The sequence below is a fragment of the Tachysurus fulvidraco genome, chromosome 13, assembly GCF_022655615.1.
Source record: "Tachysurus fulvidraco isolate hzauxx_2018 chromosome 13, HZAU_PFXX_2.0, whole genome shotgun sequence".
Lineage (NCBI taxonomy): Eukaryota > Metazoa > Chordata > Actinopteri > Siluriformes > Bagridae > Tachysurus > Tachysurus fulvidraco.
In genome coordinates, this window is record NC_062530.1 from 9,048,425 (window position 1) to 9,067,760 (window position 19,336).

Consider the following 19,336-nt stretch of genomic DNA (forward strand, 5'->3'; position numbering starts at 1 on the left):
CTGTCCCATGTTTTCGCCATTTGTGGATAATAGCTCTCAATGTGGTTTGCTGGAGTACCAAAACTTTAGAAATGGCTTTTTTAAACTTTTTCATACTGATTTCTTTTTTCCAGACAATTATTTTATTTCTCATTTGTTCCTGAATTTCTTTTGATCTCGGCATGATGTGTAGCTTTTGAGGATTTTTTGGTTTACTTCACTTTGTCAGTCAGGTCTTATTTATATGATTCCTTGATTGCAAACAGATGTGGCAGTAATCAGGCCTGGGTGTGGCTAGAGAAATTGAACTCAGGTGTGATGAACCTCAGTTATGTAACTTTAATATTATTTAATATTTATATTTGTTTGATGATCTGAAACATTAAAGTGTGACCAACGTCCAAAAAGAAAAAAACAAAACAGTATATATATATATATATATATATATATATATATATATATATATATATATATATATATATATATATATATATATGTTTATACATTTATATATATAGTTGTAAGGAGGCGCCATAAGGCTGAGGATCCATATGCAGTGTTTATTTAGACAAAATCAGACAGACAGAGTCAGAGCAGACAGACAGAGTCAGAGCAGGCAAACACCAAGATCAGAGGGCAGGCAGAGATCGGAAACGAGAAACAGGCAGAAGGTCGGGGAAGGCAGCAAACAATCAAAGTCGAAAATCAGAAACAGAGTCGAGATCAGAAAATCATAAAATACATAAACGCTCAGAATGACTGTCAGAACAAATCGAGACTTCGCACAGAAGTCAAGTTCAAGTTCGTTTATATATTAAGTGGGTGATTGGAAGCAGGTGGCGGTGTAATCAGTGTAGGTGATGGATGCTGGGGAGTGTAGTACTTCGGTGGCGGTGTGTGCGGTGCACTGAAATTTTCTGAATGCTAAGGTGCAACACATACATAAAAAATATATATATTAAGTCAGGTTCTAATTTGAAGATATTAAGCTATCATAATCCATTTTCCCTTTGTATTTGTCTCTAGCCCTCAAATCTGAATGGTGTGCCTTGGTGCTATTTCCCCACGGATTATGGCTATATCGCCGAGCTTGCAGAGGAAATGGAAGGTGGATGGAACTTTATAATCAAGCGAAATAATAAATACCCGGTTCCACGTGTTTCATCCAGAGACATAGACACCCTGGGAGTTGAAATCACATATCTGAGTGGCCACTCCCTACGGTTTAAGGTACAGATCCCTATGGCTTGGACTGTGGCAGGACATGAATTAGGTTGTAGGTTATAGTGTTGTTAATTTACAAAGTATGAAAAAATTAATCAAGAGGTAAATGAAATAACGAATAGAAAATAAAAACTATCACACAAGTTTAAAAAAGTTAATTAATCTGACTGGTTGGTCATTTTTTGTTTCCTGCAGATCTTTGATCCGGCTAATAAACGTTATGAAGTTCCTGTTCCTCTTGATTTACCATCCACCCCAGTGACAAACGGGGATATGAGGATGTACACAGTAAATATCACAAAGCAACCTTTTGGTATTCAGGTGGTCAGGAAAAGCACAGGAACCATCATGTAAGTTTATAGCTCAACAATTTTAATCCAAAATGTGTGATTACATCAGTGAAGTGTGATCGATATCAGTGGTTTTAATTGTAAGGTGTGTGTATAAAATTATGCAAACATGGAGAAATAAATGCTGCAAGCTAACTCCGTAACTGATTTAGAGATGATACAAAATGATACAAAATATCACGCCTTTCAAGTGAGCAAAAATTGTCTTGCATGCTTGCCTTTAATTGCCATAAATTTCCAATTTCAGGACAAAATATACTGCAGTACAAAATATACTGCAGAGCAAGGAGAATATATTTAGTAATATCTAGTTATAATTTTTGAAGAAAGGTTAGAAATGTAGTTCTTGTTTTATTTTTACTATATTAGATAAATTAAGAAACAATAAATTAATAAGCTTCCTAAGGATCTAATAAGACACATTTTGATAATCGTATAGAAATTCATATTATGTTAAAGCAAATTTCTTTTTTTCTGTTTTTGTCTTTTACTGAAGATGGAATTCATCTCTTCCTGGCTTCACTTTCTCTGACATGTTCATACAAATCTCAACTCTACTTCCTTCACAATATATATTTGGATTTGGTGAGACGGAACATACAAGTTTTAGACATGACATGAACTGGCACACATGGGGCATGTTCAGTAAGGATGAACCTCCAGGAGTGAGTAAATTAAGCAAAACTGTACAGAATTTACACATAGAGATACTTCACATATACTCCTTCTCTCTCTCCCTTCATCTCTCTTGTGCACATGCTCAAACACATACACATCATATCAATGCAAATGATACTAACATCAAAGGAAAGCACAGGGCAAAAAGAATCCCTACCGCAACAGAAGACAAAAAGAAAGAAAATAATCCAAAACCAGCCCTCAAAGCATGTGGATACCTTAAGTGGGCTTTTAACAGGAGAGCTTCTAGCAGAAGGACAACAGACTGAACTGAGACCCAGAACCGATGGAAAAACTTTGTCATCCCTCACATGGCCAGCGTATCTGAGAAACTTTAAAGCGTTTTTGGAAGCACCACATACAAGTGTATAGAAGTGTTCAGAGCTCTACATTTGAGAGACAATGTAGGTTATGTAGGTCAACTAGCAATACTTCACAGTGAGTGTCAGCAGATATACAGTTCTAAAACCCAGAAGTGCCCCAATGATGCTCAATACTGGGATTCAGCATTGACCCAGGGTCATTCCTCAGGGCCATATCCCTTCCAGTCAACAAGGTATGTAATTTGCCCTCTCCATCACCTAGAGTCCTGGAGGGAATGGCATGGATGTATCAGTCGTAGATTCCTTGTGGATAACCACACCATTTGGTCAATGTGAATCTGGGGTTGAAGTAACTTCTGGGATAAGCTTGCAGGTGTTGCCCCAAACTCGCCCTATGGATGCGAACATTGGTACTTTTCCACTCAGCTTGGCTCCTTTGCATCCAGTAATTTATGGAAAGTAAGCTAGAGGACTATCCTAACCAAGGGAATAATGGTGTTTTGATGCCTGGGTGTCACAGTCTGAAACTATATCCTCTGGGAGGCTGTAAATATGAAAGACCTGGCTTTTGCTATCTCCAGTGCAGCTACCAAAATGCTGGCATATCCACAGCAGAAGGGAAGATGTGTAACAAAATTTATGTGTGGCCATGGTCATTGGGGCACAGGAAGGGTTTTAAGGAGTCATCTGATAACTGATGATAATGTGTGGACTGTGCACAGAAGTGGCAGTCCATAACATAATATTCAATGTTCTGTGCCAGTTATGGCCACCAACAATGATTTTGGACGAGGGCCTTTCCTTGTCTATGTCTATATTGATGACATTTTTATCAGAGGATCACATATTTTATGGAGACACTGTACTGTACTGCCTGCAACAACATCACCTATACAAAAAGGTGGAGAAGTATGAATTTCACCAAGACACCATGGCTTTCCTAAATTAGATAATTAGCCACCACCGTGAAGGAACTTCAAAGATTCCTGGACTTTGCAAACTTCTACAGGTGCTTCCTATAAAATTACAGCTCTGTGGCAGCTCCCCTGATTAGACTTTTTCAAGGCAAGCCAAGACAACCCCAATGGACTGAAATGGCTAAAGCCACTTTTGAAAACCTGAAGCAATGTTTTACTTATGCCTAATTTTCAAACACCCTGACCTGAGCCTGTCAATTGTTGTGGAGGTCATGCATCCAGCTGTGGCATCAGCGCAGCACTATCACTATGTTACAGAAGCTCTGCCAAGTTACATCCTGCGCTTTCTATTCAAGGAAATCGATATCTGTTGTCTATCAAGAAAACACTGAAGGAGTGAACACAGGCTCAGGGGGCCAAATACCTGTTCCAGGTGATCATTGACCAAAAAAGCTAGGACACAGCCGAAGTGCTAAACCCAAGGCAGATGTTACACAGAAGAAGCAATACCTCAGGACCAGAATCAGCTGTGTACCTGTATTTGAAGGACAAAAGGCACACATTTGAGCATGATAAGGAATGCGTCTTGGTCACATTCTCTCATTGTTACTCCTAATACTGCAATATACTCTAATCTCCTAATCTCCTTCACTTGGGTTTTTACATCCTAATGACTTTCCCCTACTACTAACTTCTCTGCCCAACTCCTCACTTTCTCCTTGTTTTCTTAAGGAGGCTATCCAGGGATGGGGGGATCCTTGACCCTGGAATTTACAAATATGTGGAATTCCATCATACTGAAAAAGCTGCTTGAAATAGTTTAAATCTAACAAGAAAGAAGTCCAGTTGATATGACTCAACTTGATACAGTAATCAAGTAATCACACCTGGAAGACTGAGAATCTTCACAGAGACATGAATCAAAACAAACGTGTGAAAAAATGAATTAAATGAGAACAGAGCAAATATAGAAGGAACATAAACAGAATTAAACTTGCACATCAGACATGAGGCAACAGAGTGGGAAGCAGGAAAACATGACAAACTGTATATATGTACTGTATACACTGTATAAAAGTACTAAATACATTTATTTGTGAGGATCACCCCAAGGGCAAGCAAATCACCAGGAAAAGGTGCAATGACTAATAACTGAGTTGAATATGATTCAAACATTATAAAAAAGCCTTATGTATTTGTTGCTTCATGTAAGGTAGCAACATAGCAAGTTGTCTGTATCATTGTCAAAAATATAAGGCCAAAGACAACAAAATATTGGTCTCATTACACAAATAAACTGTAATGGTTGTTCCTACACAAAATATATTTAGAATGATATTTTCTATTGATATTTAGTTTGAATTTCTTTTGTTAAATACTAAGAGTCACCATTTACACATGCACATTTAAAATGACACCCTTAAGTAAAAATCCTGAGACTATTTCCATGAAAATATGAATGGTAATGAAGCATTGCTGTTAGTTTGAGGCCAGTTGGGTTTGGACATAAATGCACATACTTTTATATGCTTTTTTGAGAATCATTATCAGAGCCAATTTCAGTGGTCTGAATTCATAATAATAAGATGTAATTAGCTATTGTGAATCTTTTTGCAGAATTCAAATGGCCAAGGAAATATGAAAAACAGGAAAACACAGAACCTTAAATAACTACATGTCCTTGTTGCTGAGAGTTTCCAAATAAAAATCTGTTGTATACAATTACAATAAAGCATCATAGCTTACCACAGACCGAGAAGGAATAAAAAGGAATAAAACAAAGTCTGGCCTGGATCCTGACAGAAATATTGTTTGTCCCTGAAAAGTATTATACTTAAACTAGATTTGTAAAGTTCGTTGTGACAAACTTTGATGTTGGCTTTGACAAAGCAAGTATTCTCAAAAGGTGTTACATTTGGAGGCAAGTGGACAGAAAACTAGGGTGTCAAAACATTTGGAGGCAAGTGGAGACGAGCATGTGACGTCATCCGAATACTCTTGAGGAAGTTCCCCACATTGGGCTGTCTTGATATATGATTATGCCCATGTTGTGCTAATTTTTGATTTTCACATGACATCACGTGAAGTCATCAGAATACCCGTGAGGAAGTTCCCCTCATTGTTCTGAGTGTTTTGATATGTCACATGTCCATGTTGGAAAAAGTTTTTTGATTTTGCATATTTTGGGGGCGGGGCTGCGGGACAACCGAAAGGCCAGTTGGTACATCAATTTAAAACTTTGTTCAAAGTATCACCCTAAAGGAGCTGGCCGAGTATAATAGCAACAAACTTCAGACCAGGGTATACAATATATCCGAATTTGGTGCATGTGGTTTGAAAGCCCTAGGAGGAGTTACTCTTTATAAATTTTTGTCTAAGCTTAAATAGGAAAACAAAATGTTGGCTTCTACAACGCCAACATAATTATATACCACTGTGTCCTCAGAGGGCTAATTTAAATCCCAGTTTTATATAGCTGTGAATTCATCAATCCTTGCTTGATAGCTGTGAAACCATCAGGGTGACAATAATTCATTCAGAACATCTAAATTCAGATATTACCATTTACCAACAGGCAAACATAGAAAACTATGAACTACATGTAAAACAAATGATAGAGACAGAGAACGAGTTCATTTCAAGTGTTCTATTGCACTAATGGAAAAACTATAAAGTCCGTCTTTACTCGTAGTAAGAGCCTATAATTATCTGACAGTTGAGGAAATGTAGAGATGCTATCAATTGATTGTTTGCAGAAAATAATATTGACAGTTTCAGTCTTATATTTACTTTTTTCACTTTTTGAAGTATAAGAAGAACTCTTATGGCGTTCATCCGTTCTACATGGGCCTGGAGCCGAGCGCTCATGCTCATGGAGTCTTGCTACTCAACAGCAATGCCATGGGTGAGAACACACACACGCACACACCGTAACACACACAAATACAATATTATCAAATGTGAAATTTAATTTTCTGTGGCCACAATTGGTATCCAGGTTTAATACCAGCCTTGAGAGATTCCATATCAGCAGCTTTAAGTGTAGGGGTGAAGACTCTTTTTGATATAATAACACACTAGTATTTGAAGTGATAATGGATACAAAACCTTTTTTTAGTGTTTCACTGTCCTCAATAAAAATACACTTACTGTACTGAAAACCACATAACAGAAAATAAAAACTGTTTCTTTTCATACTTCAATGAGGAAAAAAGCTTTATATTTATATATAGAGTATAACAATTGCATTCTGGATTATGTACGCATTATAATTTAATTCGGCCTCAGTGAAATATCTAAATCCAGATATACAAGAAAACAAAAAAAAAAAAGTATTGTAGAGTAACATTCTCTTAACATATTTGCTTGAGAATGAATAACAACCCATTAGAACTATTAAAAACAAAAACACTATTGTAAATATGTTATTACCTACTTCTAGAAGAAACCTTTATTTGTCACATATACATTACAGTACAGTTAAATTATTTTATCATTGATTATTATATCACATTTAATATTATATCACATTATATCACTGAAGATTATATCCCAGCTTGTTAGGAAGAGCATAGGTTAGGCATGAGTTTGAGCCACAACTTCACCTTCTGTGGACAACAGGTTAAGCATAAAGAATCTAGAACACAGTGCAATATTTTGTCATATGCTTATTGGAATAAATTGTTCAAAAATCTTGTTAACATGCTAATGTTCATATGTTTTAGATGTTACAGTTCAGCCAACGCCCGCTCTCACTTACCGCACCATAGGTGGGATCCTCGACTTTTATATGGTGATGGGACCCACTCCAGAACTGGTGGTACAAGAATACACTGCAGTAAGTGTGTGTGTGTTGTATGAGTTTGTCATCTTGTAGTTGTTTATTGAAGTGATAAAGCATGTGAGGGTTACCCATAACAACTTTATTTCTAAAAAAATTGCAATGCAACTCTACTTTCATAAAATAATTTTTAATTAATAATATTCACTACAGGGGGGCACGGTGGCTTAGTGGTTAGCACGTTTGCCTCACACCTCCAGGGTTGGGGGTCAATTCCCGCCTCCGCCTTGTGTGTGTAGAGTTTGCATTTTCTCCCTGTGCCTCAGGGGTTTCCTCCGGGTACTCCGGTTTCCTCCCCCGGTCCAAAGACATGCATGGTAGGTTGATTGGCATCTCTGGAAAATTGTCCGTAGTGTGTGATTGCGTGAGTGAATGAGAGTGTGTGCGATGGGTTGAGAGTGATTGAGAGTGTGTGCGATCCAGTGTGTATCCTGCCTTGATTCCCGATGACGCCTGAGATAGGCACAGGCTCCCCCTGACCCGAGAAGTTCGGATAAGCGGTAGAAAATGAATGAATGAATGAATATTTGCTACAAACAATTATTCCACTGTGCAATCTAATCTGTTAACAATAAGACCTCAGTTAACAGTAAGTGGTTCCTAAGCAAAGGCAAATGATTAGTATATTTCAATGTTTTATTGGTTGAAATCCTGCCACATTAACATATTGATTGAATATTTGTGAAATTGTCAGAAATGTGTTTACATTAACAATTTACAATTGGCATGTGAATTTTTTGACAGATGATTGGCCGTCCAGTTCTCCCAGCTTATTGGTCTCTGGGATTCCAGCTTTGCCGCTATGGTTATGCTAACGATTCAGAAATAGCAGAGCTTTATGATGATATGCTGGGCGCCAGTATACCTTATGTAAGAGAATTCTAATCTTAATTTAAATATTTCATTGTAAATGATTATAATAATTGTCAAATGTAGTATTTATGTACAACTGGTAGATACACATTTACCAGCAGACCCTGAGATAAAAGAGTACTGACTGAGATTTGTGCTCCCTGATAGGATGTGCAGTATGCAGATATAGACTACATGGAGAGGCAGCTGAACTTTGTGATTGATCAGGACTTCAGAAACCTTACAAATCTGATCAAAAAAATGAGGGAGGAGGGCATGCGCTTCATCTTCATCCTGGTACGGAGCATTTATTTTCACTTGATCAAGTCAAGAGTCAAGTCAAGAAGCTTTTTATTGTCATTTCAACCATATATAGCTGTTGCAGTACACAGTGAAATGAGACAACGTTTCTCCAGGATCAAGGTGCTACATAAAACAAAGACAGGGCTAAGGACATGTAAGTAGTCTTAGCCACATAAAGTGCAACTGTGCAACCTGGTGCAAACAGTGCAGGACAAGACAAGAAAGACAGTGCAGGACAAAAGACAGTGCAGGACAAAAAACAGTGCAGACATTAAGTTACAAGACAATACAAAAAGTACAAAAAATGCAATACACAAAAGACAATAAACAGTAACAGAAACAGCGCCGACCGACCGGTGTAAATACTGAATGTTCAAACAATATTTTGTGCAGTAAAAGAATGAACAGCAGCAGGTTCTTAGCAGCAGGTCCTTTGGATTATATATAGAGTTGTGCAAAAAACAGCAGATGACTGAGATATTGTCAGCAGAAATATATAAACAGCAGTGTGCAAAAACAGTGTGCAAAACTTTGTGCAAAACAGTGTGTGTGTTTTGTGAGGGTCTATGCAGTCCATACAGATGATGTGTGTGTATGTTGTGCTCAGTATAGTACAGTTCAGTTATTGAGAAGTCTGATGGCTTGTGGGAAGAAACTGTTACGCAGTCTGGTCGTGAGGGCCCGAATGCTTCGGTACCTTTTTCCAGACGGCAGGAGGGTGAAGAGTGTGTGTGAGGGGTGTGTGGGGTCATCGACAATGCTGTTGCCTTTGCGGACGCAGCGTGTGGTGTAAGTGTCCATAGAGGGAAGAGAGACCCCAATGATCTTCTCCGCTGTCCTCACTATCCGCTGCAGGGTTTTGCGATCCAAGATCGTACAGTTCCCAAATCAGACAGTGATGCAGCTGCTCAGGATGCTCTCAATGGTCCCTCTGTAGAACATGGTCAGGGTTGGGGGAGGGAGATGTGCCTTTCTCAGCCTTCGGAGGAAGTCTGCTGGGCTTTCTTGGTGATGGCGCTGGTGTTGAGTGACCAGGTGAGGTTCTCCGCTAGATGAACACCCAAAAATTTGGTGCTCTTGACGATCTCTACAGATGATCCGTCGATGTTCAGCGGAGAGTGGTCGCTCTGTGCTCTCCTGAAGTCCACAACCATCTCTTTAGTTTTGTCCACATTCAGAGAAAGGTTGTTGGCTCTACACCAGGCAGTTAGTTGTTGCACCTCCTCCCTGTATGCTGACTCGTCGTTCTTGTTGATGAGACCCACCACGGTCGTGTCATCGGCGAACTTAATAATATGATTCAATCTGTGCATTGCTGCACAGTCGTGAGTCAGCAGAGTGAACAGCAGTGGACTGAGCACGCAGCCTTGAGGAGCTCCAGTGTTCAGTGTGGTGGTGCTGGAGATGCTGTTCCAGATCCGGACTGACTGAGGTCTCCCAGTCAGGAAGTCCAGGATCCAGTTGCAGAGGGAGGTGTTTAGTCCCAGCAGGCTCAGCTTCCCAATCAGGTGCTGAGGGATGATTGTATTGAATGCTGAACTAAAGTCTATGAACAGCATTCGTACATAAGTGTCCTTATTGTCCAGATGGGTGAGGGCTAAGTGGAGGGCTGTGGTAATGGCATCGTCTGTGGAGCGGTTTGGACGATACGCGAACTGTAGGGGGTCAAGTGAGGGTGGTAGCTGGGTCTTGATGTGCCTCATGACGAGCTTCTCGAAGCACTTCATAACTATGGGTGTGAGTGCAACGGGACGATAGTCATTAAGGCAAGACACTGTAGACTTCTTTGGGAAGTAGTTGCCTTAGTTTTGAGGCACGTAGGAACAACGGCGCTGCTCAGGGAAATGTTGAAGATGTCCATAAAGACATCCGCTAGCTGTTCCGCACATTCTCTGAGCACCCTGCCAGGAATGTTGTCTGGTCCAGCAGCCTTCCGTGGGTTAACTCTGCATAGAGATCTCCTCACGTCGGCTGTGGATAGACAGAGTACCTGGTCGTCGGGACGAGGGATGGTCTTCCTTGGCGTAACGTTGTTCTGTACCTCGAACCGAGCGTAGAACTCGTTCAACGCGTCTGGGAGGGAGGCGTCGCTATCACAAGCAGGTGAAGCTGTCTTGTAGTTTGTGATCACCTGTATGCCCTGCCACATGCGCCGGGTGTCTCCGCTGTCCTGGAAGTGGCTGTGGATTGTCTGGGCATGTGCACGCTTTGCCTCTCTGATGACTCGGGACAGTTTGGCCAGTTGATCTGAGTTTGTTAAGTGGCTTGCCCAGTTTTCTCACTGTACTGCATAGTACTACATTAATGTTAAATAGCTTGCTAACAAATTTAAGCACTGGTTTTGCTTATATAATAATGTGCTTTGCCAAACAATATTTAACTAATGCAATATTATTGTTGCTAATTTATCCTAGTAACAATAATATCAGGAAAGCATGAGGAAATATAAAAAATCACCAATTAATAAGTTTGAAACTCTCATGAATTTGAATAGGTGCCAGACAGCAGGTGAGGTGATGTCAAGTATTTTTTAATTAAGTTTTAATCATTTAAAGCTATACAGACATATACTTTTCCATGAAATTCCTTTATAAAAGTTTCTCATAAAATCATTAAAATAAGATGCTAGTAATGGATGGTTGGGCGTTTGACATTTTATTTTATAAAAAATATATCTGCATCTGTTTTTTCTTCCCCATGAAGTAAACCTCCACTGCTATTAACCTATCTATCCCTTAAACCCAACATTCACCCCATGTCTGAGCAGAAGCCTAAAAGGTTTTTTTTTTTGGATTTATACAGATTTTTATTTTGTTTATATGCAGTTATGTTCACACAGCTGGTGAAAGTGACACAAATTAAAATATCCTTTCTACATTTTATTGAATTGAATTGAATACTATGAAAAGTATTTTCCTTTTCCTCCATCTTTACCACATGGTAATTCTGTTTTCCATTATAAACATGAAATAAAATTGCTTTGAAGTTTATTCAAATCTAAATAAAATAATTTTCTTTTTTTTAGGATCCTGCAATTTCAGGCAATGAGACCAATTATCCTGCCTTTCAGAATGGTGTTGCAAATGATGTGTTTATTAAATGGCCAGCTAACTTGACTAATGGCATCGTCTGGGGAAAAGTACAGCATTCACATACAAAATCTAAATACAAAATAAGCACAATCATGTGAAGGTTTGATGGAGCATAAGTTTAATTTATCTATGGTTAACAACTTTCTTTCATATCCAGGTGTGGCCTGACTTTCCAAATGTCACAGTTAATGAATCTCTGGATTGGCAGACACAAGTAGAGGTATGTTCTACCTTTCAATGAGCAACCTGATATTCTACAGTATATTTTCTCTATCTTTGGTACTTTTACCTCATAAATAATCATCAAATTGGAATCATCTGTACAATGCTCTGTAATGGTGAAGTTCCGAGAGTGAACAGATGACACAAAGGCATGATGGGAGCTCATCATAACTGACCCTTTCCAGACATAATCAGCTGTCTATGTGTGATTTGTTTGTCTCACTCAGAAATACAGGTCATATGCAGCATTTCCTGACTTTTTCCGGAACAGTACAGCAGATTGGTGGTTGAAAGAAATCATGGACTTCTACAATGCAAACATCACTTTTGATGGCCTGTGGATTGTAAGTCCATGTGTAATGCTAAGTAATATATTTTATTTAATTAAAATGTACTTTATTTTATTTTAAATGTGAAAGTCACAGTAGCAAATAGGGTATGTTATCATTACCAGCTCACAGCTGCAAAGCACCAGGATTGAGTCTGAGCTCAAGTGACTTCACTAATGCAATTTTTAGGTCATTCACAACTCCAACCAGGAAAACACAGGTGTTGAAAATGAACAATTGTTTAACTCGTGTGCCATTAATTATTTTGTTTAATATATACTTGAAAAAAATAATATACCTGAAGAGTAGTGTTTCTACATTATTCTGATATTTTTTTTACAAAGTGAAACTTCACCATTCCCTAGACTGACATAGACTCATACCTTACTAATGACTTTTATATAAATATACCAAGCAGATGAAACTACTGTAGCACATAGGAGCTAATTAATGAGTAACCCTAAATTCAACTTCACTACATCACCAATTATACTTTATACATGCGTTATGTAAAATTTGTTTATTGGTTTTGAATTATTTGGCACATTCAATGCCCTATGAATGAGCTGTTACTATGGAAACAATAACATTAAAATGAGTAATATAAACCTGTTGGTAATGTTATATTATGTATAAAATAATGTATTGTTACCTCTGTGGTATGCATGTTTTCTGCTCCATCTCAGTCTTGGATAGTACTAATGTTGCAAAGATTTTTGACATTCTGTTATTCTGTGTGAAGGACATGAATGAGCCATCTAGTTTTGTCGATGGTACAGTTGGAGGAAAATGTCTAGGCGAACCAATATTTGATCATCCACCCTACATGCCATGTAAGACAAAATCTGCCTTTTTATGTCATAAAAAGAGATATAAAAAAAAAATCAAGTCTTAGTTCACCAGTCTTTCTTCTCCATGCTGAATATTTATTTAGATTTCTAAGTTTGTGCATGCAAACTACCCTATGACTCGTACTGTTAGTTATATTTTTCAGTTCTATAATGTTCTATAAATTTTTTCTGTAATGTTTATCCTAAACCATCACTTCCAGGATCTTGTTAATTGCACCAACGATTGAGCACAATTTATTAATGAATTAGAAATTATTTTTCTATTTTTGTATAACTACATTTGATATTATAGATTGTGCTCTTGTTTCACTAATGCTGTAGTCACCATAAAGAGTAATCTCCATACCAGTCAAACAATGCACCTTTTTCATTTTATTGAGAAACTGGAAACTTTGCTAGTAGTAGCAGTATTAGTTGGTTTAGATTATGTAGATTGTCTGATTCAAGACTCTTTGACTCTTTGTAGAATGTCTATATTGGATTATCCAAATAAAATTTTTCTAAACCACGCTGTCTTTTACAGACCATTTTGATCATAACAAATTTGATTGATTCAATTGCAGCACTGGGGTCTAAAGAAAAAGGACTGATCCACAAAACTCTCTGTATGAACAGTCAGCAGTTTCTTTCTGATGGCACTGCAGTTAAACACTATGACGTACACAACCTCTATGGCTGGTCTCACACCAAACCGACTTATGAGTGAGTAAACTAGATTTATGAAGATTACAGTCACTTCTTTTACTTTTATTCAGTCAAAACGTACAGTTTTTGCACTAATATTAAAGAACATTGATGGATTAAGTTGGGATAAATACTCGAGATACTGGTTACCTTGGTTATTGTTTATAATGACAATCTAAATTTATTTGTGAATTAATTAAAGGTAGGGTCTCCGATTTTTGAAAGCCAGTGTTGACGTATAAAATTACCAAAAGAAACACGCCCCTGACCCAAATGGGTCCCACCCCTGTATTGATAGCTCCGCCCACACATACATACAGTAAGTAACCCAGGCAACTAATGGAAAGAAATGTGTCTTTATCATAGCTGAAGGGAAGAACAATACGATTGCAGATAAACAAACAAGCAAAAATAACACACAAGCATAATCATGCAAAGGACGGCATATACTGTATTAGTTCAGTGAAACAAAGCAAAACCGACTTTACTCACCTATTGTGAAGGAAAAAAGCGACCTCAGCATCTTAAGTAAATTTGGCCGCATATTCACAGATTGAAGTTTCCAGAGTCAATAACTCCTGAGCTAAATGGTGATACTAGCACAATGTGGTTATAGCTGCTTCTCTACATTACTACGAAAGAAAAGAGGTGTTATTTGTGTAGTAACAGTATTTAGCTCAGGAGTTATTGACTCGGGAAACTACAATCAGTGAATATGCGGCCAACTTCCTGCTCCTTCAGGTCTCTCCAGCGCTGGAAAGCTGATCCTATATTAACACCGCTTTCTGATAATGTCACACATGCGCACTGAACACTCTTGCCACACATATTGACAAGACCCGCCCCTTTCTGCTCATTGGCGTTTGTTTAGATTTTTGTTTAGTTTTCGGCCCTACTATTTTTTCTGAAGCATTTCTCAAAAATCAGAGACCCTGCCTTTAATGCCATTATTTGTAAATGTGCATGAATGTGTATATTCATGGTCCATTGCAATGCTCTTACGTCCCATTCAGGATGTATTCCCAACTCATGGTGTGCTCTTTAGATTAGCTACAGAAACACATGTCTAGCAACTAAAAATTCACAATGCTTGACATTACAGCTACAGTGCACATTCACAGTCACAGTCAAGAGACCAAGGAAAATGGGTTAGAACATTTACCTTGCACCTCCAGGGATGAAGCCTCACCCTGTGCATCCAGAATCTGCATGTTCCCACTATGATTTGGGTTTCTGTTGGGAATGGGAATGTGTGTGCAGAAGAGGTGGGAAGTAACGGAGTTAAAATACTTCGCTACTGTACTTAAATCAATTTTTCTGGTATCAGTTCTTTACTCCACTATTTATTTTTAGGACAACTTTTTACTTTAACTCATTACATTTTTACACAAATATCTGTACTTTTTACTTCTTACGTTTTCAAAACGGACTCGTTACTAGTATTATTTTTTCTCATTGAGCGCTGTTTCCAGCCGATCATCCTATCATTGTGCGGCTTTTTCACCATGTGACTGTTGTACTGTATTATTTACTGGCTATCAGACATAGACTAAGGATAGCGGAGCTAACAATGAGCAGCACGCCTACAAAAGGAATGGCTAATGTTAATTGAGAGGGAGTCACCAATGTTAAAATAACTAACAACGAGGACATTCCTGAACACCCATGGCCATATATGAGGGAGATGTTTGAAATAATCGGCGTCAAAAAGGATTCCTGGCGAATTGTGTCAACCAGGGGTGGTTTTAGACCTTTTTTAGGGTGGCTTCAGCCCCCCTGTCTGTAATCTCAGCCGCCCTAAAACTATAAGGATAATTTTTACTTTCATAAATAAACAATAAAAATTACGTTAAAATGCAGGACATGTCGTCGATGGAAAAGAAAATTATTTATCAGTTTGATCCAAGAGCGATTTTTTTTTTACTTTGCTTTTACACACGTGTGTTGTAGTCTTTCCAAAGTGCGTCTTCAGCTGTGTGCTTTGTTTGAACGGAAAAGCACAGGTACGCGCAGCGTGCACGCGCAGTCAGAGCTGGAGGCGTTTATCTATAACGTTAATCGACAGGAAGACACAAAGATGGCAACCAAAAGCAATGAAATTTAACTATTCTTACTAAAAGAGTTGTCATATAATATATAATATAGAACTCTTCTTGTTTTTTAGCCCTCACTGAGGGCTAAGCCCCCCTAAAGATGAAATCCTACAACTGCCCCTGGTGTCAACCCAAAAAACACGAAGTGCTTAATTTAATTAACATTAATTTTGTCATTTGTAAAACATCACAATAATTTTGAGTTGTTTTCAAGGACAGAGCTGTAATCTCCCTACAGTTTGGGATATGGCCTTGGTGATACACTTGGTATACATTATATTTCCAAAAGTATTGGGTCACCTGACCTTTCCTGCTATATGTGGTTGTATTCTGATCTCATCCCTCCTGAACACCTTTGGGATGAATGTGAACGCTGACTTCACCCTACATCAGTGCCTGCCTTTCGTAACTCTCTTGTGGCTGATGAACACAAATATCTATCAGCACACTCCAAAATGACATATACACATACATACACACACATATATATACATACACACACACCCCAACACACACACACATATATATACATACACACACCCCAACACACACACACATTATATATATATATATATATATATATATATATATATATATATATATAATAAAATATGACGTCCAGTTACCAGCATGACACTAAACAGGTAGTAGTATCAGCGACTTTTTACTTGTCAGAGCCGATACTTCTTTACTTGAGTAAAAGAGTGTAGTCACTACTTCAACTTTTACTGGAGTCTTTTAAAAAATGAGTATCTGTACTTCTACTTGAGTAAAGGATGTGTGTACGTACAATGGTTTAGTACCATCCAGGTTGTCCCCTGGAGGGATGGATGGATTATCTTTCCACAACATGAGACTCTAAAGATATCTGACTACTCAAAAGCCAATCAGGATTAAGCATTTCAAAATGTAACCAGAAGAGAGTCAGAGAGTGAAGAAATCTTGAGAATAATATGTGATTATATTAAAAAAAAAAGTGAAAAAGTGTTAGCCCACCCCATTAAAACATAACTGTGGTTTAGGGGTAAACACTTTTTCAAACCACTGTATATATGATCAGGGCCATTAATTAGAATACTACCTACTGCGCATTGTGTTTTGAGACATATCCCTGACTTCTCTCTAAATGTGTTGTCACTTACTGTAAATACACCAAACTCATCTGCACTTTTTTAGTGCTATCATTAAATTGCAGTGCAAAAAGTGAAAAGGTATACAGTGTTATTACAGCAGGATTTTGAGTAACAAATGAGGGGAAAGGGTAAATACGTTACACTGATTAAACCAGTGGAATTTGCATCTATGTTAAAGTGTGAGACAAGCTGTTATTTAAAGAGGTTACCTATTTTGTGAAACTATTAATATATAAAATATTTTCAAGAGAAAAGATGTATTACTGTGCTACTGCATCTCATCTACATCTTTTTACACCTGGTCACTTCATGTGTTTTCTCTGATCCGATAGCTCTCTGATTTGTTAAAACTGTTCCATTTACATTAGGCCACGTAAATGCGTCTTGGCGAATCGGATATCAATCCGATCTTTCTACTCCCGCCGAAAATGCAAATATATTTTACCTCATTTCCGGGGTAATTGAAATGGAACACGCTTTGGTGTATGCGGTTGCTACAAAAAACACCATTTACTGTTTGCTGCATTTTAAGACCCAACGAGACACCTGGGTGAAAGATTGGAGCCAGCACTGGTGTGAAAACATTTGTTTCTGGCGCGATGCACGACACGCGAGTCACCTGCGAGTGACGTACTTCCGTTTGGGAGGAGTATAGCGCTGACTTATGTGGCTTGAACAACCACATGCATTTACACCTGTCCAGTTTCATCTGAAATGCGTCCCAGATCACCTCCTGAAGTGGTTTGAGCGATCGGATTTATATCCGTCTCGAAACAGTTTCGGAGGGCATTTACACCTGGTCTTTTTACGATCGGATAGCTATCCGATCACAGAAAACGCATGAAGTGACCAGGTGTAAAAACCCCCATAGATATTGAGGTGAGGTTTTATACTGTATATGATTTGGTAAATATAACATAAAAAATTGTGTACTAACCATCAGTTATGATAAACATATTTTGCTGCTGTGGTCATATAAACGAATTGAATCCTAATCTAGCAGATATAACCTTTTACAAAACTTTATAACACCCTGTTCCAATTATGTTTGAGCTGACATTAAATAAGCTTTTGCTCTGTGTTCAGTATTTCTGTACTTCCTTTAAAATGTATGCCCACAAAAACATATATGCATAAATGCATAATTGCAGTGGAAAATGGTGATGAGATTGGTGAGGTTTAGGTGGTTTATCTATTTATTACATCCAACTCTTAAGGATACAATTCATATATTATCATTAGTCACATAGCACGCTTTATTAATTGTTTTTTTTTTTTTACTAGTCGGTTATTAGTTTCTCTGTTTAAGGTGTGTGTGTGTGTGTGTGTGTGTGTGTGTGTGTGTGTGTGTGTGTGCAGTGCCTTGCTGAATGTAACACAAAAGAGAGGAATCGTGGTGACTCGCTCAACATACCCGAGCAGCGGGAAATGGGCAGGGCATTGGCTGGGGGATAACACAGCTTCCTGGGATCAACTCTACAAGTCTATAATAGGTGTGTGAGTATGCCACCTAAGGTTTTCTCATTGGGGATTTATACAAACATATTTATATATAAGTCTAATATTAATCTTGAATATTTATATTATATTAATCTTTGTATAATTAATTGTTGTATTAGGTTACTTATGTTCTATAAAGCTGCTTTGAGAATGTCCATTGTTAAAAGTGCTGTACAAATACAATTAAATTGAATTGAACTCTGTGTGTGTGTCTGTGTGTGTGTGTGTGCATGTGTGTGTGTGAGAGAGAGAGAGAGAGAGAGAGAGAACGAGTGAGGGAGATACAAAAGATGCGTTGTCGTAGGTGTGTATGTGGGGGTGTTGAGATAAAAGATTAATCACTGCTTAGTTCCAGTAAACATACATTCTCACTGCTGGACAAAGATTGTTTTTCACATACTGAGTCAATCTCTCTGTGCCCCTCTCTTCTCTCTCAGGAATGATGGAGTTCAGTTTGTTCGGAATCTCTTATGTAAGTGTCCTACATTGCCTGTTTGACTTGGGTCCCAGGATTCTGTTGAGCTTAATTCATTAAATAGCCACTTCTATTCTAATATTCTATTGACTGCTCACTCATTAATTTGTTATTCATTGTTGTGGTACAGACTGGAGCTGATATTTGTGGGTTCTTTAACGACGCTGAGTATGACATGTGCCTTCGCTGGATGCATCTGGGAGCATTTTACCCATATTCCAGAAATCATAATGGCAAGGGTAACAGGGTGAGCTCACACACTGCATAGAACATGTACAAACCCTTGATAGTGAATAAAATGTGTAGAATGTGGATATCTGGGGATAAAATTACATTTCTAAACTCATGAGCAGTTTGCACTCACACCATCTGGTTATGATTATAGTTGTTTAATACAGTCGTATTCAAATGTTTAGGAACCCCTGACAATTTCCATGATTTTCATTTATAAATATTTGGGTGTTTGAATCAGCAATTTTTGATCAAATAA

At 38.0% G+C, this 19,336-nt stretch overlaps 1 protein-coding gene across 1 annotated transcript in view; it reads left to right on the forward strand.

The window, feature by feature from the left end:
• si (sucrase-isomaltase (alpha-glucosidase)) overlaps positions 1-19,336 on the forward strand; it is a 96,478-nt gene that overhangs the window by 65,378 nt on the left and 11,764 nt on the right. Inside the window, exons 26-40 of the mRNA XM_027172241.2 lie at positions 1,006-1,209; positions 1,399-1,553; positions 2,050-2,218; positions 6,280-6,376; positions 7,197-7,309; positions 8,057-8,182; positions 8,333-8,461; positions 11,493-11,606; positions 11,717-11,779; positions 12,009-12,125; positions 12,853-12,943; positions 13,525-13,663; positions 18,231-18,364; positions 18,809-18,843; positions 18,977-19,093. Of these exons, the coding sequence (XP_027028042.2) occupies positions 1,006-1,209; positions 1,399-1,553; positions 2,050-2,218; positions 6,280-6,376; positions 7,197-7,309; positions 8,057-8,182; positions 8,333-8,461; positions 11,493-11,606; positions 11,717-11,779; positions 12,009-12,125; positions 12,853-12,943; positions 13,525-13,663; positions 18,231-18,364; positions 18,809-18,843; positions 18,977-19,093 (1,803 nt within the window). The remainder of the gene's footprint in view (positions 1-1,005; positions 1,210-1,398; positions 1,554-2,049; positions 2,219-6,279; positions 6,377-7,196; positions 7,310-8,056; positions 8,183-8,332; positions 8,462-11,492; positions 11,607-11,716; positions 11,780-12,008; positions 12,126-12,852; positions 12,944-13,524; positions 13,664-18,230; positions 18,365-18,808; positions 18,844-18,976; positions 19,094-19,336) is intronic.